The sequence below is a fragment of the Scomber japonicus genome, chromosome 17 (assembly GCF_027409825.1).
Source record: "Scomber japonicus isolate fScoJap1 chromosome 17, fScoJap1.pri, whole genome shotgun sequence".
In the NCBI taxonomy this organism is placed as follows: domain Eukaryota; kingdom Metazoa; phylum Chordata; class Actinopteri; order Scombriformes; family Scombridae; genus Scomber; species Scomber japonicus.
The window spans coordinates 21,980,150-21,997,312 of NC_070594.1; the positions used below are offsets into that span (position 1 = coordinate 21,980,150).

General features: G+C 39.0%; 1 protein-coding gene across 1 annotated transcript in view; it reads left to right on the forward strand.

Moving 5' to 3' along the window:
* Positions 1-529: 529 nt before the first annotated feature.
* LOC128377091 (disks large-associated protein 2-like) overlaps positions 530-17,163 on the forward strand; it is a 43,940-nt gene continuing 27,306 nt past the window's right edge. Inside the window, exons 1-4 of the mRNA XM_053336981.1 lie at positions 530-1,669; positions 11,375-11,592; positions 14,066-14,225; positions 15,710-15,929. Coding sequence (XP_053192956.1) covers positions 593-1,669; positions 11,375-11,592; positions 14,066-14,225; positions 15,710-15,929 — 1,675 coding nt within the window. The 5' untranslated portion in view covers positions 530-592. The remainder of the gene's footprint in view (positions 1,670-11,374; positions 11,593-14,065; positions 14,226-15,709; positions 15,930-17,163) is intronic.

Here is a 17,163-nt window from a genome sequence, read left to right on the forward strand (position 1 = left end):
CTATCTAAACTAAAGGCAATCTATTCATTTGTTAAATAGTAATGCCACTAATCATTAATGGTCACTGGTGTCTCAGTAGTAAATCTTTTTTACATCATGGGTTAACTCACATTTCATTAGGGAGGTTAATGTCCTTGTATAACTTCATAGCTCTGTGATTAAGAAATGTCATGCTTAGATCATTATACTTTCATGTGTATTGCAAAATGTAATACTTAACATGGTCTCTCCATTGCAAGAGTGTTCATTTGCATTTCAGGCCCCTTGGTTTATATTGTGGGGGGATTAAATATTTACATATACTTGCATAACATGTTAGTGTGTCTGAGATAAAGAGATTTCCTATAATTGAGAGCATACTGTAGGATAAATGCAAGGGTATCCCATGGGAGTATTATAACTGTCATATTCTTGTTGTAAGGAGACCACAACAGCGATTTCAAAGTTGTTCTGAACAATTCATTCTCTAACTTGCTCTTTTCTTGTTTATTTTTTTCTTTCATTCCTCTCCTCTGAAACAGACCAGAAGTTTTCACCTTGGTCCCCGTCTCGAAAGTTCAATGAAGGCAGACGCCTCCCTCCGGCCAGGAACATGAAGGGCTTATCGGGCAGCCGTTCCCAGCACCAGATCCCTTTACCCCATGGCTTGGACTACGACCCCCACGTCCATGACATTCACGCTCACCATGGCCCTGACTCCCGCCACACGTCCTACCTGCTCAGCCCCACAGAGAGCTGCCCCATGGACTTCCACCACCGCTACTCCCCACGCAGCTCCATCCACTCTGACTGCATGATGATGTCCCCTGTCATGATGCCCCCAGCTGCTGCGTCTGAACACATTTCAAGCAGCACCTTTCCCAGAATGCACTACAGCTCTCAGTATTATGACTCAGTCACAAGGGATGACTGCGCTGCCATCACAGCCTCTGCCACCTCTCCAGCCGTTGCAGCTGCTGCAGCCGCGGCGGCGGCCTCCTCCCACCATGCCGGCACCAAGAGCAACCGCCTTCCTGCTAACCTATTAGACCAGTTTGAGAAGCAACTGCCACTACACCGCGATGGCTTCCACACATTACAGTACCAGCGCACCTCCACCACCACTGAGCAACGTAGCGAGAGTCCTGGCCGCATCAGACACCTTGTTCATTCTGTCCAGAAGCTCTTCACAAAGTCCCACTCCCTGGAGGGATCATCCAAGATGAATGGCACAAAAGGCGATATTGTAGGAGCAGGGAGTTACCATCATCATGGCCACCACTCCACCAAACATGGTAGCAAGAGGAGCAAGAGCAAAGAACGCAAGCACCGCTCTGGCGGCTGGTGGAGCTCCGATGACAACCTTGATAGTGACAGCACCTACCGCACACCCAGTGTCATGTCCCGGCACCACGGGGAACATGTCAGTCACTGCTACCCAGATTCCATGCACAGCCACCACTTTGGAGATCTGTCACTCAAGACGTCTAAGAGTAACAATGATGTCAAGTGCTCAGCCTGTGAGAGCATGGCCATGGCGCCTGAGGGCAAATTCATGAAGAGGAGCTCCTGGTCAACACTGACAGTCAGCCAGGCCAAAGAGGCCTATAGGAAGTCATCGCTCAACCTAGAGAAAACCATGATGCACACAGACCTCAAGCCTTCATCGCGGACGTGTCATTATCTGCAGGTGAGTGGTGCTTTACTTAATTAATGTTATAAATGGACAGAAATTGAACATAGGAAAGGCAGAATTAAAAGCCACAAACTGCTTATATTCTACTGAATGTGAATGGTAATCTTGGTGTCTGGAGCTACTATATAAATGCAGCAACATCATATCATGTAATCATAAATACACACTGGTTATTTATTTAAGTAATATTGTCTGCAAGCCTGTCAATTATATTAGCTATTAATGGGTTTCTATCACTGTACTAAAGAGGTCATGTAAGTTGTAAATGTATCACTTTGGATAACTACTATTTTTCATTTTAGTTATTTTACACAGTATGGTCAGTGCAACCGTCACATACAATGACTCTGTGTTCAAAAGGTAAAATATCCCGGCTTCCTCTTAGCCGACCGGGATTGTTGTCAATGTTTAATATCTCTCTCTTCAGAAATTTAAGTCCAGGCTGAATTTTTGCAGTAAACTGAAAGGACAGTAAGTGTATAGAAACCCAAAGCATCACCTGTCTGAAAATATAACAAACAATAATTGAGATCAGTATCCACTTATCCCCAGAGAGGCTCCTCTGAGTAAAAGGCCATGATTGATGTATTGATTAGAAATCCTGCCAGGGATGCCTTTTGGATTCCACCTTTCTTTCTGTTACTCTCCTGAGGGCAATTACAGTGTCCATGAGTGTGAAACGCCAATATATTTAACTGGGATTACCTTTTGTGTAGTCAGGAAACCTTTGTCTATTAAGATGTAGAGACCAATTGAGTGAATCAATGTCATCAATCAGTCAAACTTTATTTGTGTTGGACCTTTCACACAGGTTAGTGCAGTTCAACATGTTTCACAGATGACTGATAAGTCAATAATAAGACAGAATAAGTGTAGATTGTAAAAACAAACAAAATACCACAAAATAGATGTAAAAGTTAAACTGTATGTGTGTCCTTTATGTATCCAACAACTGTTCATCTGATCAACTTCACTTGTCGAATGTATTGCAGGGTACCCAAAGACAGTACCGAATGTGGTGCAATTTGGACATGCAACGCATTTAATAATAATAATAAACTTTGAACAAACAAGTCAACAGTGAGCTGCTCAACTTTGTGTCTGAGTGCAACGGGGACTGTTTGATATAAAAAATGTCACACTGCAGCAGTTGTAGCTTCTAGGCTTGGAAGTGCTAAGCTGGAAAAAGCATGTGCCTTGCTTAGTTAAGATTAAATTAAGATAGACTAAAAATCTAGATCAAATAGATTACAGTAAGTTAAACCATAGGTACTGGTTTTAAAAAGCTGCTAAAATACAGTCAAAAGCTGAGCGTTCAGGGTTCCTCCTTTCTTTGTTTCAGTTTCTTTAGATCTCAATATTTTTCATTTAACAAACACTGTGACTTACAGGTACGACCATGCATCTTAGAATACTGTGAGCTGTAATAGCATAATGCTGTGGCTATTTATGATCCACAATTAACAACAGATATTAAACTTGAAAAAGGGGCATCATCAGGCCTAATAACATATAGAGGAGGTTGTATTTATGTTTGTGCTTTGGAACTCCACACCTCCCAAGATCACTTTTCTCTTTAGAGAAGTTGGCCTCGACTCCCCTCCCAGCCCATTATGAAATGGTTGTTGCTTGTAATGGGGATGAGGAGAGCCGAAATGATTGGCCATTACTGAAGCCTGCCCCATCTCCACCTAAAGATGATTTATTCCTCTCACAAATATAGCATTTAGCCTTTTTTGTTTGTGCCCTGCTCAGTTAGTTACGTAGGATTGCACTTGGCCTTCATATAATCATCACGACCGCAAACACTTATTGAACACAGTCACGTCCATTTTCACCCAGTTGTATGAAAATTAAGAACCAAGTAAAGTGCATGCAGATTTTTAAGTAATGAAAATGGGTTTGAGTGGTGACATGGGACAGCACAAACAGGAGAATTAGGTGTGTGTATATGTGTGTGTACGCACATGTGTGTAAGGATATAGAGGGTAGAGATAGAGCAGAATGAACAAAAGAGAAGGAGAAAAAGAAAGCTAATGCTGTTAGGGGGCATATCTGGTTGGGTCTCACGGGAAAAAGGGGTGCCAGGATGAAACCAAGATGGGCCAGTAGGTCACTCTATCTCAGACCAGTAGGAGGATGTTAGTTTATTGCAGCTCAGATATCTTCTAGAATAGCACACATACCTACAAGGGAGGTTGGGTCATTTCAGTCTGAGGAGCAATTGTATTTGAAAGGTGGTGGTGGTGGTGGTGGTGGGGGGGGGGGGGGGGGGGGGGGGGGGGGTTAAATGGGAATTAGCCACCTATCCTTTGGTTTTAGGAAATGAAACATGGTTGAAATATGACTGAAACGTTAACATTAAGAGGTAGAGACAAAAAAATGTAAAGAAATAGTTCATAAAATGTATGGTTGAGTTAGGTTCAGTGTAGTTTATGGCCTGAAAGTGTTTTTGTGTTTGTAGTCTGGTGGTAACCGGTGTATTTTGATGCTAAGTGGATGGCACATTTACACACACACGGTAGTTGTGTGTGTGCCATGGGGATAGAAAGACTGTCAATACAGAGGCTCTCTCACTGACATTTGACAAGCTTATGTGTCAGCAGGCAGAGACTCACCAGCTGCCACATGGGCACATTCTGCACTGAGAGTGTCGGCACTGAGACTCTTATTAAGTGTCACTATGTTAAATAAGGGGGAATCTGAACACTGGCATCATTGTCAACACTCTGTGTGCTCATTGAATTTTATCTGTTTGATGTGTCTGGGTTCTTCAGGTCTGTGTTCACTTGCGATGAGGAGAACAGGTCTGAGCTGGGCGAGTTGTTGTTTGGTATAATCTTGTTTCAGTAAGATGTCACGTTGTCAGGTTAGGCTCCCGAGCTAACACAGTCCTGTTACAAAGTGATGCTTATGTGAACCAAAATAATACTGAAACGTTTAAAAAACACTATTTTAAAAAAACGTGTGACTCATCATGAAAACGTCAGCAGACTAAAACAGAGCAGAAATAATAAATCTATCATTCATAAGATCTACATAAGGCTCCACAGATACCACAAAGATAATGGAAATGCTTCACAATTAGTACAGGATTAGAGCAACAGAAACTTACATAATATAGATGCATATGAGACGCTCAGATTTTTATACATGACTAATTCAGTCAGAGAAATGATTATTTATAGCAAATGATTATGCCGTTAGATTTGGCAGAAAAGGCTCTGCTCTTTTGAGGAAGCTTTTAAGGAATTCAAGGAGCAACAACTCTGCTGGGATAGCTAATTCCCTCCTTAAAAAACAGTTAAAACAACAACACCAAAAAATGTAGTACATTAGGAAGTTGGGGTAGTGAATGAGCTACAGCAGCACATGGGTAATAGTAAAAGTGAGAAGTGGTCAGGTTATGATGATGGTCTTGCTATATATCTCAACAATATGATTGGCTGTTACTAGTCAGCTGATCTGAATGAGCCAGTGACTGTCAAACATAAATTAAACAGTTGATATCAATGAGGTAATGCAAGCACGACTTTGCATTTGTAATGCTTTTCCCCCATTTTTCTGAAGTTGCCCTTTAAAAAGACTTGTCTTACTTGATTTTAACAAGAAACATTAAGCGGAGTAAACAAGGTGTAAATAAATAATGGTTTGGCCTGGTCCCAAGAACTTCAGGCATGTTTTGAAGGTGAGAAAAAGTACTGTGTGTGCAGTAAAGGCAAAATTGCACATCCTGAACACAGTTTCTGCAGAATTACATAAATCATAAGAATTTAATCAATCACAGTGTATGCTCTTGCCTTTCCTTGTCTGAAATGTAGCCAGCCAAGTGCGTTTTCCTTTTCCTTTTCCTTTTCCTGTAATAATGAAATCTTTCAGACGATGGCAGTGAATTTGAAAAGATTATCTCAGGAGGAACTTTGCCTCTCATTGATGTCTCTGTTTGAGTATCTACAGCACAGTGATACCTCCAAAGGTTGGGCTGGTGTCCTCCCTATTATACACAGTGGCCATTAAAACAAATTATGTCTCTTGGGTCCTAACCATGCAAGCTACACTGTACTTAGAGAGTGCAGTACTGTGTGCTCAAATCAACCTATGTGAGTGTGTTTAAGTAGCTACATTCTTCAAGTAAGAGAGATAGATTTGGATAATAGTTTACAATCCTATCAAAGCAGGTTTAACATCCCCTTGATTTGCATGAGACTGCTTATTACAGTATTGCTGTGAGTAGGTGACTAATCTGTTAAAACCGTATTCTGTAGACTGCATTCAGTGTTACACATCCCATATCTTATCACTGACACTACCCGGCATACTGTGGATAGGAATAGCGTGCATTTCTTTATTGAGTTTTCAAACTCATTGTTATAAATGTCAAGAGATTGTTCTGCGGCTGCTTACAGGTCAGTGATTTTTATCCTACACACTGTTTTGCATCTGCTCCATGGGCTTACAAAATCCTTCTCTGCAGTGAGAAGACACTATATATCCCAAGGTTATTTTTGTACAAAGTATTCTCATTAATAATGGGTTAAAATAGTTTGCCTGTCAAGCTGCCTTGGAGGTGCAGCTCATGTTCTTTAAAGTGTAGCATCAAATAAGCACAAAAACAAAAGGTAATTCTAATGAGCTAGCGCAATGTTTCCATGAGTGATGGCTACCTTGTTAACCACAGCCCCAGACGATCAATGGCGGTGCATTAGGAGGAAAATGATTCTTTTACTTTATTGCTGTCTTTAAGCCTGATTAATTTAGTTTCCAGACAATTGCTACATTTTATTCCACTCATGTGGGAGAGGATAAATGTATGCATAGCAGATTAGCGTACGTGATGGTTTTACTGATAGGTCTTTGAAGGAAGACATAAGCAGTCCGGCTAATTTTCATCTTACCTTCTCAAGTTGGGCAGAGTTGGAAAGTCTTTTTTTAAGTGGATGAAACACAAAAATGGTGTTTGTATCACAACTTTGTAAACTGAATGGACAACATTTTTTTTCCCACTGTGCTACACACTGAAATGTAGCATTCCATAATGTGGCAGTCAGCCATCCTGCCCAAATGAAGTTCAGTTGTTTTGGATTCAAAGGAGATTTCTCACAGCATATGGTCTAAATACTTTAGATCCCTTTTCATCTTGACTACAGAAACACTTGGGGAAAACATCTGAGTAAAATATAGTAGATTAATGACAGTGGAAAGCTATGGATGATATTAATAGCTTAGTTAAATCTTTCTACTTTTTACCCATTTGCCACCTACCATTGAGGGGGAAAAGGGTTGTTACTTTCATCATGTGCTGTAGGGCAGGTCGTCAAGTCAGAGAGGATATTGGGTGTTAAAGGAAAGACTGAAGGGACAAAAGGCTAAAAAGATCAGATAGTGAGAACAGTGGCAGAGAAACTCAAAAAATGGGGTATCAGCCACTCAGCTTTTTCTTAGAACAGGCAAGCTCTATGATTAGGTAAAGTGAGTAAGTTGAAGAGCATTAGGGACAGCCCTGCGCCTGAGGCTGTTTCAGGAGCTAAAACTGTCCTATTCAGTTCTGCACCACACACTGACACAGTGTTGTTTCCACTAGATGCCTGATCAATATGGAGCAGCGTGTGACACATTATTGTCATATTTGGAAGCTGAAACCAGTGTGTGTGTGAGGGGCATTGATTTACATCACATGACTTAATTGATTAGTCGATATTAATCAGTTAAATCTCAGCAAAATCATGTGAGATCAACTGTAAACAGTGTATTTGACTATTAAAAGATATTGAAAGTAATTAATTAGTTAGATGTGTTGGATGTACCTTACCATTGACCTTTATCACAATATTGAAAATCCAACTGTCTTTCAGTACACGGAAGACAGTTGTTATTGTGTTGACAACTGTAACAGTATTAGTAGTATAATAGTATGTACAGTAATTAACACATAATCCCTTAATGAGTATGTTAATCCTGATGCTGTAATGTTAAGAACAGTCACTTTTTACAGTTATTAGACTATAAGCATTCAATTATTTATGCCCTAATATCAGAGCTGTGATCATTTACTTGTTTGAACATTGATTATTTTTGCACTTTCTGTTCATACTTTCCATTGTATTGAATGTACTGTAAGGTGCATTGTCTAAACAAATGCTGTGCTCCTTTGGCTGTCAGTCAAAACTAATTCCAGTAAGAGCTCTTATGTTGTTTTGTATTAGATACTGTGCCATTAATGATAGAAAGCTCATTTAAAAGTTACAGTCATGGCCTCAGGGGTATGATTGGCAGCCTTAGCTGTGCAAGCATAAAAATACACAAACCGTATCATTGCCAAGACTGTGACAGAAGTTAATAATCTTTTTCTGAAAATCCTTGAATTAAGTATGCCCATGTTGGGATTTGCAACATTACTGCTATTCTTTAACTATATTTTACTCTTCCCATTCAACTAGTTTAATGATCCTGCTGATGTAAAGTAGTATGAGTTTCTTAGAACTTAAAGTGCTCTTTTGAAATGTGCTGATAGATCTCACCTTGTGCAGAAGGTTAACTTTGTTGAAACCACAAACATGGACAATATTAAACATTAATGAATGAAAGGGTACACTGTGAATATTTTTTAAAGTTATATAGTTGTTAAAATGCTGACATACGACATTTTAAAAATAGTATGCAACATATCTAAATGATTGGTTTTGGTAGTGTATAGAAGTATTCAGTTGAAATACTTAAATAAGTATTTGTCAGACCATATATACTGACTGCACAGTTTAGAGTGAATTAACCTGTAAAAATCTCAGTCTTGTCTTTGATCCAGAGCTCAACTTTAATAGTCACCAAGATATTTGGACATTTGGTGTAAAGCAGGGAAAACATATGTATGCATACATAAACCCTGTTGCTTATAACCCACAGCACCACTAATTTATCTCTCATGACAAATTCTCTCACAGGATGCAGCCCTCCTTGTTATTACCACCCACTAGTTGAAAGGGTACAGATGGGACGGAGCCCTCACTTACACTCCCCCACGCACTTCCAGCCAGTGTCAGGCTAATAAACAGTGGTTACCCAGTTTTTGTGTTTATTCCAGGCAAACTGTTGCTGCTACCGGAAGTGTAAAGCCCACATCTCTTAGCTGACAAAAAGTGTTTAGAACAGCAAATCAATGTGCTTTTAATAAACTGGGGTTAGCTTCAATTATTTTCACATTACATGACAATATTGTATATATAAATACTTCAATATCTACCTGCCTTTTTCTTTTTCTCCCCCTAAGAGGCTTAAAAATTATTAAACATTATCCGACATGTCCAACTCATTCTGTCTTTCTCATAAGCTCTCTCCCATTTGTGCTGGTGATGTACACTAAATAACTGAATTTATGGTTGTCTATGACAAACCTTTTGAGCAACTCATCTTGAATGTCACATGTTGACATGTCAGGTGCAAATTAAATGTTACAACAAAGGGAAGCCACATACAGCACCAATCAAATGCAAAATGAAAACACTTTATTATTCAGGTGAATGGGAAAGTATTTACGAACTTTTGACTGGTACTGCTTACATTCTGCAGAAAAATTTAGGATAAACAATTCTGCTTTTAATTTACATTTCATAACCATGACAAATCATTTGTACCCTAACCTACAAATGACTAATTTAATCAGAATACTAGAAAAATGTCACTTTTGAAAAGATCAATAATTGTTATGTTTAAAATCACAGAGCCCAATAGCTGCTGCACATATTTGAACTTGAAACTATGTAGTATATAAACTGTATGTGTGTTTTTATTACCTTCAGCACATAATTCAGCTGTTATATGAAGCCTGTGAAAAATATACACTGAACAATATAGTTTACTGTATGTTTAATTACTGCTTGGAAACTAAATGTAGACATTCCCTTGAGTTACATTTATAAGGATTTATCTTGGATTGTTGTATGGTAACAGTGTTCTAGTGTCTAAATATTGAATTGTGTGATTACCACATACATTGTGTAATTGAAATGCCTGTACAGTAACTAATGTATCTCAGAAAAGCAGATCAAGACAACCATACATGGATGTGGATGAGAAAAGTCTTCATTGAAGTCTGAGATAAAACCATCAATCAGCCAAAGACACAATTCAGAATTTCCAAGTGCCATGAAAAATGAATAAATCACCCCAACTGCAAGTATTCAATATGAACAAGGAACAACAGTGTACAGCCAATGTCAGACGTATTTAAGTTTAGTGCACTTGCAAGTTTTATATGCTATTCCCTCCCACCAGCTTTTGAATTTCCACATTTTTGTCAAGACATATTGTATACATTTTTTCATGTTTTGTATCTTAGCATTATTGTTTTATTCTAACAATATATTTTTCTATGTATAATATTTGTAAAAAATATTATCACTAAAACTACAGTGGCAAACTTCCCTGGTTGTCATACCTGGCACTTGCACTGGCCATGCTATTTTTTAAATCAATTTTTTATGTTTTTAGGAGCTGACATTGAGTATCTAACTGCTTAGCTGATTTTCACAGTTACAAAGCTAACAATCAACTAGGACTTATTAAAATTCCTGCAGAAAATACATGTGAGCCTGCTCTCCAGCAAGTATTATCTATGTGATAAACACCTTACTGAGGTACAGCAGCTGATATTGGACAGAAAATATGCGTACATACTTTGGGACAATGAAATAAAATGGTAGAATGTGAATGAGCTAGCAAATAGACTGAATTTGGACACAGCACAAGAGAGACCAAAAGAGAGACTGCATCCATATGTTTCAGGACCATGGAGAGAGTACAGTGAGGCAGCTTCTTTGTGGTCCTCCTGGAGCCTCATGCACAGGGGATGGGAAAAAATATGCAGAATTATCCCCTTGTATTTATGCCAAATACAAGATAAATTAGTAATTAGTGAGGTTGATATACAGTAAGTCTTGTTTTAATAAAAGTGAAACTTAAAAAAAAAGTTAAAAAAAAAATCAAAAGCTGATGAATAGTATCAAAAGTATTTAAATCAACACATTTTACTACCTTGAAGTTTCTAAAAGGTTTTCAAACACAAAGCTATGTAAATGCTACTGTAATGACTGAAGAACCCTGTTTTACACTATTGCCTTTCTGGGAGTAAGTAATACGATTGCACGTAAAGCTTTAACCCCAACACTGCTCATAACTTGTGAATACATAGATATGATTGGAAGCCATACTTTGGTTCAAGCCATTATGTCAATACGTCAAAAATAATTTTTCTTGAGAGTGTTACTATAGTTGCAGATAGGAAGCGAGTTTAGAGAAACTAATTGTATCCTAATTCTCATGGGTAGAGTAAGGTTAACATTGAGCTTGTTTTATTTTAGACTGCAGACTCAGAGATGGAGCTTGAAACAGGGGACGTGAATCAGCTTAATTTTCTGTTTAGGGAAAAAGCAGCAAGGGCTTATCTGAATACTGTCTGAAACAGTTCTCACGCTCATTTGGCTAATTAGGTCCCATTGTACTTGCAAATAATATGACTAGCATAGTCCACTGAACAAACCTGATATTTTGTCTCTTAGAAGGAGAACCTTCTGTTCCATCTGTACTCCACCATTTAACATTTAACAAATCACCACAGAGCACAGCTCAAGTGCACAAGTAAGATCATACGACATTGTGGTTATTTGCATGTGTATACATTTAAAACAGGTTTGTTATCTCCCACAGGTGCCCCAAGATGAGTGGGGTGGATACCCAGGCGAAAGGGATGAGGAGATCCCGTGTCGGCGGATGCGCAGCAGTAGCTATGTTAAAGCTATGGGAGAGGTGGATGATGAAAGTGGTGACTCTGACACCAGCCCTAAGACCTCCCCACAGAAAGCTATTAGGCCTGATGCTCTCGTCCTCAAATCAGCCATGCAGAGACCCCATTTTGACTCCCAAAGGTAGGTCTGGCTGCCTAGCTCAATATGTCCATGTGAAAGCAGTGTTTTGTTTTGTTTTTAAATGGCTAATGAATGCTCTGAGGGTGTGCTGAAAAGTAAAATATTTTCTTGAATTGTTACACATGGCAGGCAAAGGTTATTTTACCTTTTCCAAAGGTAAAGGATTTTGTTGCAGTGTGTCATCTCAACTCTGACCAGACACATGAATGGGATGTTTGGCTCTAATAACTGACAAATATAGTTATAAATGTTAAATAGACTATGAGATCAGTCTAAGGTTGAGCTTCACAGTGTCCCACATTTATACATGCACACAGATACACACAATGATGATGAAAGGCCTGTCACCCAGGGCACTGGTGCAGGTGCTAACCTGCTCAAGCCAGAAAACATACAGTCTGAAACTTGGTGACATCGCCAATGCTGCATCAATATTAGGTGTAGTATAAGGAATAACTTTTGGGGAAAGACTTGAATATGAACTGTAAACTATTTTGTAAAACAAAATCTTTCAAATTGGTTTTGTATATATACTAAACCTTGCCTTCAATAACGTTTTTTTACAACACACTTCAAATAGTCATTCACAGCCTCTGCCTTTTTTTCTAACATCTAACACTCACTGCTTTATCTACATGTCCAAAACTGTTGTTTGCTGATGCTGCGTTTTGCTCGGCTGTCACTGAGAGATTTGAAGTGGTTTTACATTATTTGGTGATTCCAAGTGAAGTTGTCTACCAACAAAATAAGATCAGTTTTTGTCATTGTTCTATACATCATTTAATGCATGCATGGGCCACTGTATTAAGTTGTTACTGAGAGCTGGGCTGTATTTACTTGTCAGCTTGTTTTATAATCACATTATCAACTTTCTTGTGTGCTGATGGCTAAGTATTCAGGCTGTTTCATGAGATCAGGCAAAACAATGTTCTGCTGTGTGCCACAGTGCCAAATGGGTTTTATGTTTGTGACCTTTTTTGTCTGCTAGTTCAATATTTGCCCAACATCTTACCCAAGCAATATGCCTCATCTTATCTGTGTTGTTGACAAGTCTGTAGCAAAAATGTCACATTTAAACAATGTCAGACTTGCGAGAGGAGGGTTACTGGATGGGGGAAGTGGTTACTGGATGGGGGAAATGCTGATGCATGGAAGGACATGTGCTGAATTTACTGACTCTATGATCAGATGTGTTTAATCAGTCATACACCGAAGTGTGGAACTCAGTTGAGTATATTTCCTACAGTTTTGTTTTACATTAAAAAAAGACAATCCTGAAAATACAGGCAGTTGCCAGTTTATTAGGTACACCTTGCTAAAACGAATGCAGTTTAATACTACAGCTTTGCAATAAATCCTACCTTCATGAAGGTTACAAGGCTGAGTTGTTGTTGAATCTGTTTTAGAGAGGTCTTGCACCAACTTTATGGTTGTTTGGGAAGCTGTATTTTGTAGTGCTGTTGAAGTGTATGAGAGGTGTTTCTAATGTTTCATCTACTATAAATAATTTAAATGAGGTAGACAGTATTTCATAATTACTGATAATAATAATCATCATTGATATACAAGTAATGTGTTGCTACATTTTATACTGGTCAAGAAGCGTGTGAAACAAATTGGATTAACTATTCAGATGCCTTGCAGCCTTACAATATAAGAACTTAGACTGTAGATCAACGGCTCCTAAACTGTTAAAAAGAAATTTGACTTCTTGGGGTCCACTAACTTTACTTAATCACTTCTTACTCATATATCTCTGGTAATTTGTGGGAGCCCATCTGTGTCAGGCTGCTGATAACACCAGCACAATCCACATAGTGTATAGTGACCCCAAGGATGCTACTGCCTTACCTTCACATTCCTACTAAGCTTATTGTTGTTTAGCATGTGTTTATTCAGCTTATTGTTCTCTATAGCTGTTTGTTTTCTGGCAGTGCAGCTTTCACAAAGCCAAATTCTGTGAACCTGGGGAGGCGTCATGCATCCGTCATCTCTTCAGTGTTCAGTGCTATTTTTGTTTCTATCATCTCAGTGGGGTTCTGATCACTCCTGCTTTTGTCCACAAACAAATCAGCCCTCTAGCCTCTGGTGGAGAATGTAATAATCTCCTATTATTGCTGCTTCTAGCCCTCATTGTTTCACTCACAAGAGCCAGAGACGAGCCACACACATGCTCTCTATAGTTTGGGGATAGAAGAGTTACTGTTTTCTCATAGGAGACTAGAAGCTAACAACTCAAGCCATTAAAATGTTCTATGTTGACAGTTCAGACTTTTTCTTGAAGAGATGAGTCATTCAAGTGGCTGATATTCATTTTGGAGAGATATACTCAATCACGAATTAGAAGACAGCAGGCTATGCCCACAGATGATAATGATAATGAATAGATTCATTAAGTATCATCCAGTGATGTTCCTTGTGTGGCTTTTGAACTATGCATTCGTGTCTATCCCTACCCCTTGTCCTTGTTCAGCCAGGGCTACCACTTGCAAACCAGAGAAAGAGATATGCGGCCCCACCCTAGTGTCACGCTGGACCCTGCCACCACCTTTCATCCCCCACCTTTCCGCTCTCGCAACCAGAGCTACATGCGCGCTGTCAGCACCCTCAGTCAGGCTAGCTGCGTCAGCCAGGTGAGTCGCAAACACATACATCGCATGGAGGCAACACCCGGATACATGAAGAAGAGCTTTTAATATGATGTTGTTCCGTATCAAGTAGTTGTATTTGTTTAGATTACAGAAACAAAAAACACTGACAGGGGTCCATACTGGAAGTCCAAAGCTAATTGTGTTTTTGTAGACATAGTAGTCTTGGCTGTGCCAGCAGAGGTCAATAGGCATAACTAAATTGTGCTGTTTTGGACATGGAACTGATACTTAAATTAATAGCCTACCTCTGAATCACCCACAGACACAGTTTAATGTTGTGTACAGTTTGTTGATTGAAGGGTTTCTTGCTTTGAAATAATGTGAAATTGTACATAATTGGGAAACAGAGATATTGGTTTCACATTAGAGAGTGTGTATCCTTATTTGGCCCAAGGATAACAGGAATAGACCAAACAATTTATAATACAATACAACACAATAGACAATACAATTAGCTAGCTATCAACGCCAAAAGTAGCCGTTTGGTTAAGTAAGCTGATATTTTTCAGACTGAAACTCATATTTATTAGCAGAGTTAGAGACAAAACACTTCGATGTCTAACCACACTTCACACACCAACCTTTTCAAGTATCTCCCGCTTTATACCCTGCTATGAATCTATACAGTTGGATCAATTCTCATCAAGCATGTTTTGGACCTCCATGGTGGCACAAGATGATAGTTGCTACCTACAGATTTGTGACACAGCAACAAAGCCTCCATATGGAGAAGGAGTAAGAAGAAAAAGAGAAGGGTTGTACAATCAGCATACTCATGCAAATGCTACCACCCAGTTTAAACATTTTATAACTAATTTTATTACTCAGCTTTGTAATACCATTTTAAATATTAAACATTTGAGCAATATAACAAAGGCAAGATTGTGTTCATGTAATATTATTCTTCTACACAGATTGTTGTTTTAAGGCAATTAAATATATTGATTGTGGCTAACTTAGTTAAGTACACATACGTATACACAGCTTACAGTATTAGACTAGGATCTGAGAATAAGACAGAACAGGACAGAAGAAAATAGGGCAAATAGCTCCTTTTTACAGTGTCCTGATATTGTTGCATGATCTTGTTATCAACCAATTAATTCATCTAGTGTCAGAATCATTTTGAATATATGTCTAAGACACTTAGCAGAGCTACAAGTATGTTTAGCCTTTTTCAGTGAAGTAACTTGAAGTATACAGTACAGTACATCTTTGTTTTGGGGTTTGTGGTAAATTGAATGCTGTATAACAAAAAGTGAAATTTTTTCTGACTGTTTTTTATTGTGATCTACCCTATTTTCCATTTGATTTTGACATTCATTCAGTTTAAGGTCGGAATTGACAGTGGCATTTCCTTATGCTAACACTCCTTCATATTTGCTGTGCAAAGGGGAAGAATCAAAGTGAGAAAGAGAAAGGAAGAGGAAAAATTAAGGACTGCTATTCCTGTTTTTGTCTCTCAGGTGAGTGAGACTGAGATCAATGGCCAGTTTGAGTCAGTTTGCGAGTCCGTTTTTAGTGAAGTAGAATCCCAGGCCATGGAGGCCTTGGACCTGCCTGGTTCGTTCCGCACACGAAGCCACAGTTACCTCCGTGCAATACAGGCTGGTTATTCCCAAGATGACGACTGCTTGCCTTCAATGACATCCTCCACTGTCACTTCAACTCTCAGATCCACAACAGGTAAAACAATCCCCCCCTAAATGAGAGAGGGCTTAAACTACATATCCCCATACATCCTATACATGCGCACAAACTTGACATACCTACATATGTACAGTGGGGAACCCTTGAGCTTCAGAGATGCCGGGCTGAATGATTCCACTTATTTTCTTTGGAAGCTATGGTGTGCGTGTGTTTTTGCCTCTGCATACTCCCAATTGTTTAGATGGATTTGCTTGTGTGTTACTTTGCACGATTCATGCATCATTAGCAAAGCTTCTGGTTGGTCACTTGTGGTGTTGCCACGCTGTATACTAGGATATGGGTGGGAGGGCCACATTTTAAACACTCAGATGGCAACACACGCCCATGGTACACAATAACACAGCCACATTACATGGCATGCCTAAGAGGAACGGGCCCTACCCTGAGCATGTGAAACTGTGGTGTTATATATGTGTTGTGAGAAGCGTGTGAGTCTTAGGGAGGGGTGGAGAAGGCAACGGGCCAGGGGTAGGGGAGCGGTAGGTTGTCGACATATTTGTGCCGAGAGGACACACTGGACAAGCCTTCCGTCTGTCCTCCCCCTGTTCTGTTGCACCAGACATTAGCATATGCTTTTACCTTGTAATTGAATATATACAATTTAAAAACAAAATCTTGTAACCAATTTAAGGTAAGTCAACAAGCTCTAGAGACTAAAACACACAAATGTGCTGGTTGCACAAAGGAACTCTCTGTATTACTGATAGTCATAGATTCTTAAAGAACAATCTTTAAATAATTGCAGTATTGCTGTATTGTGTTGCATGAAACTCTACCTTATGAGCAGCAGTTTCAGTCCAAATAACTAATTCATGTTATGTAAATGTTATACCAGGACTTCCTCAAGTTTCTTAATCAATTTCTCTTTCAACTGCAAGTTTCCAGTTGAGCGAACTTAATGGTTATATTCATTGTTAGCTACAATTACTGTTCGACAGTGGACTGAAAGTCTCGTAACAGTTTTTATGAAGATTTTCTGGGCTCTGGTATTGTTATTTGTACTACATGCTGCTTTTTAAATACAACACGCAAAGATCTCAAGGCTTTGTGCAACACAGTATTAGCAATATGTCCCTAAAATTAACATTTCAAGTTCTTTGTGCAAGCAGAGCCTTTGCGGTAACTCCCTCACTAAGTGCATTTGGTGTTTGCCTGCAAGAGTAAAGCTATGAACCCTATTGAAACATTTTTCTTTAATTATGTGCATTTT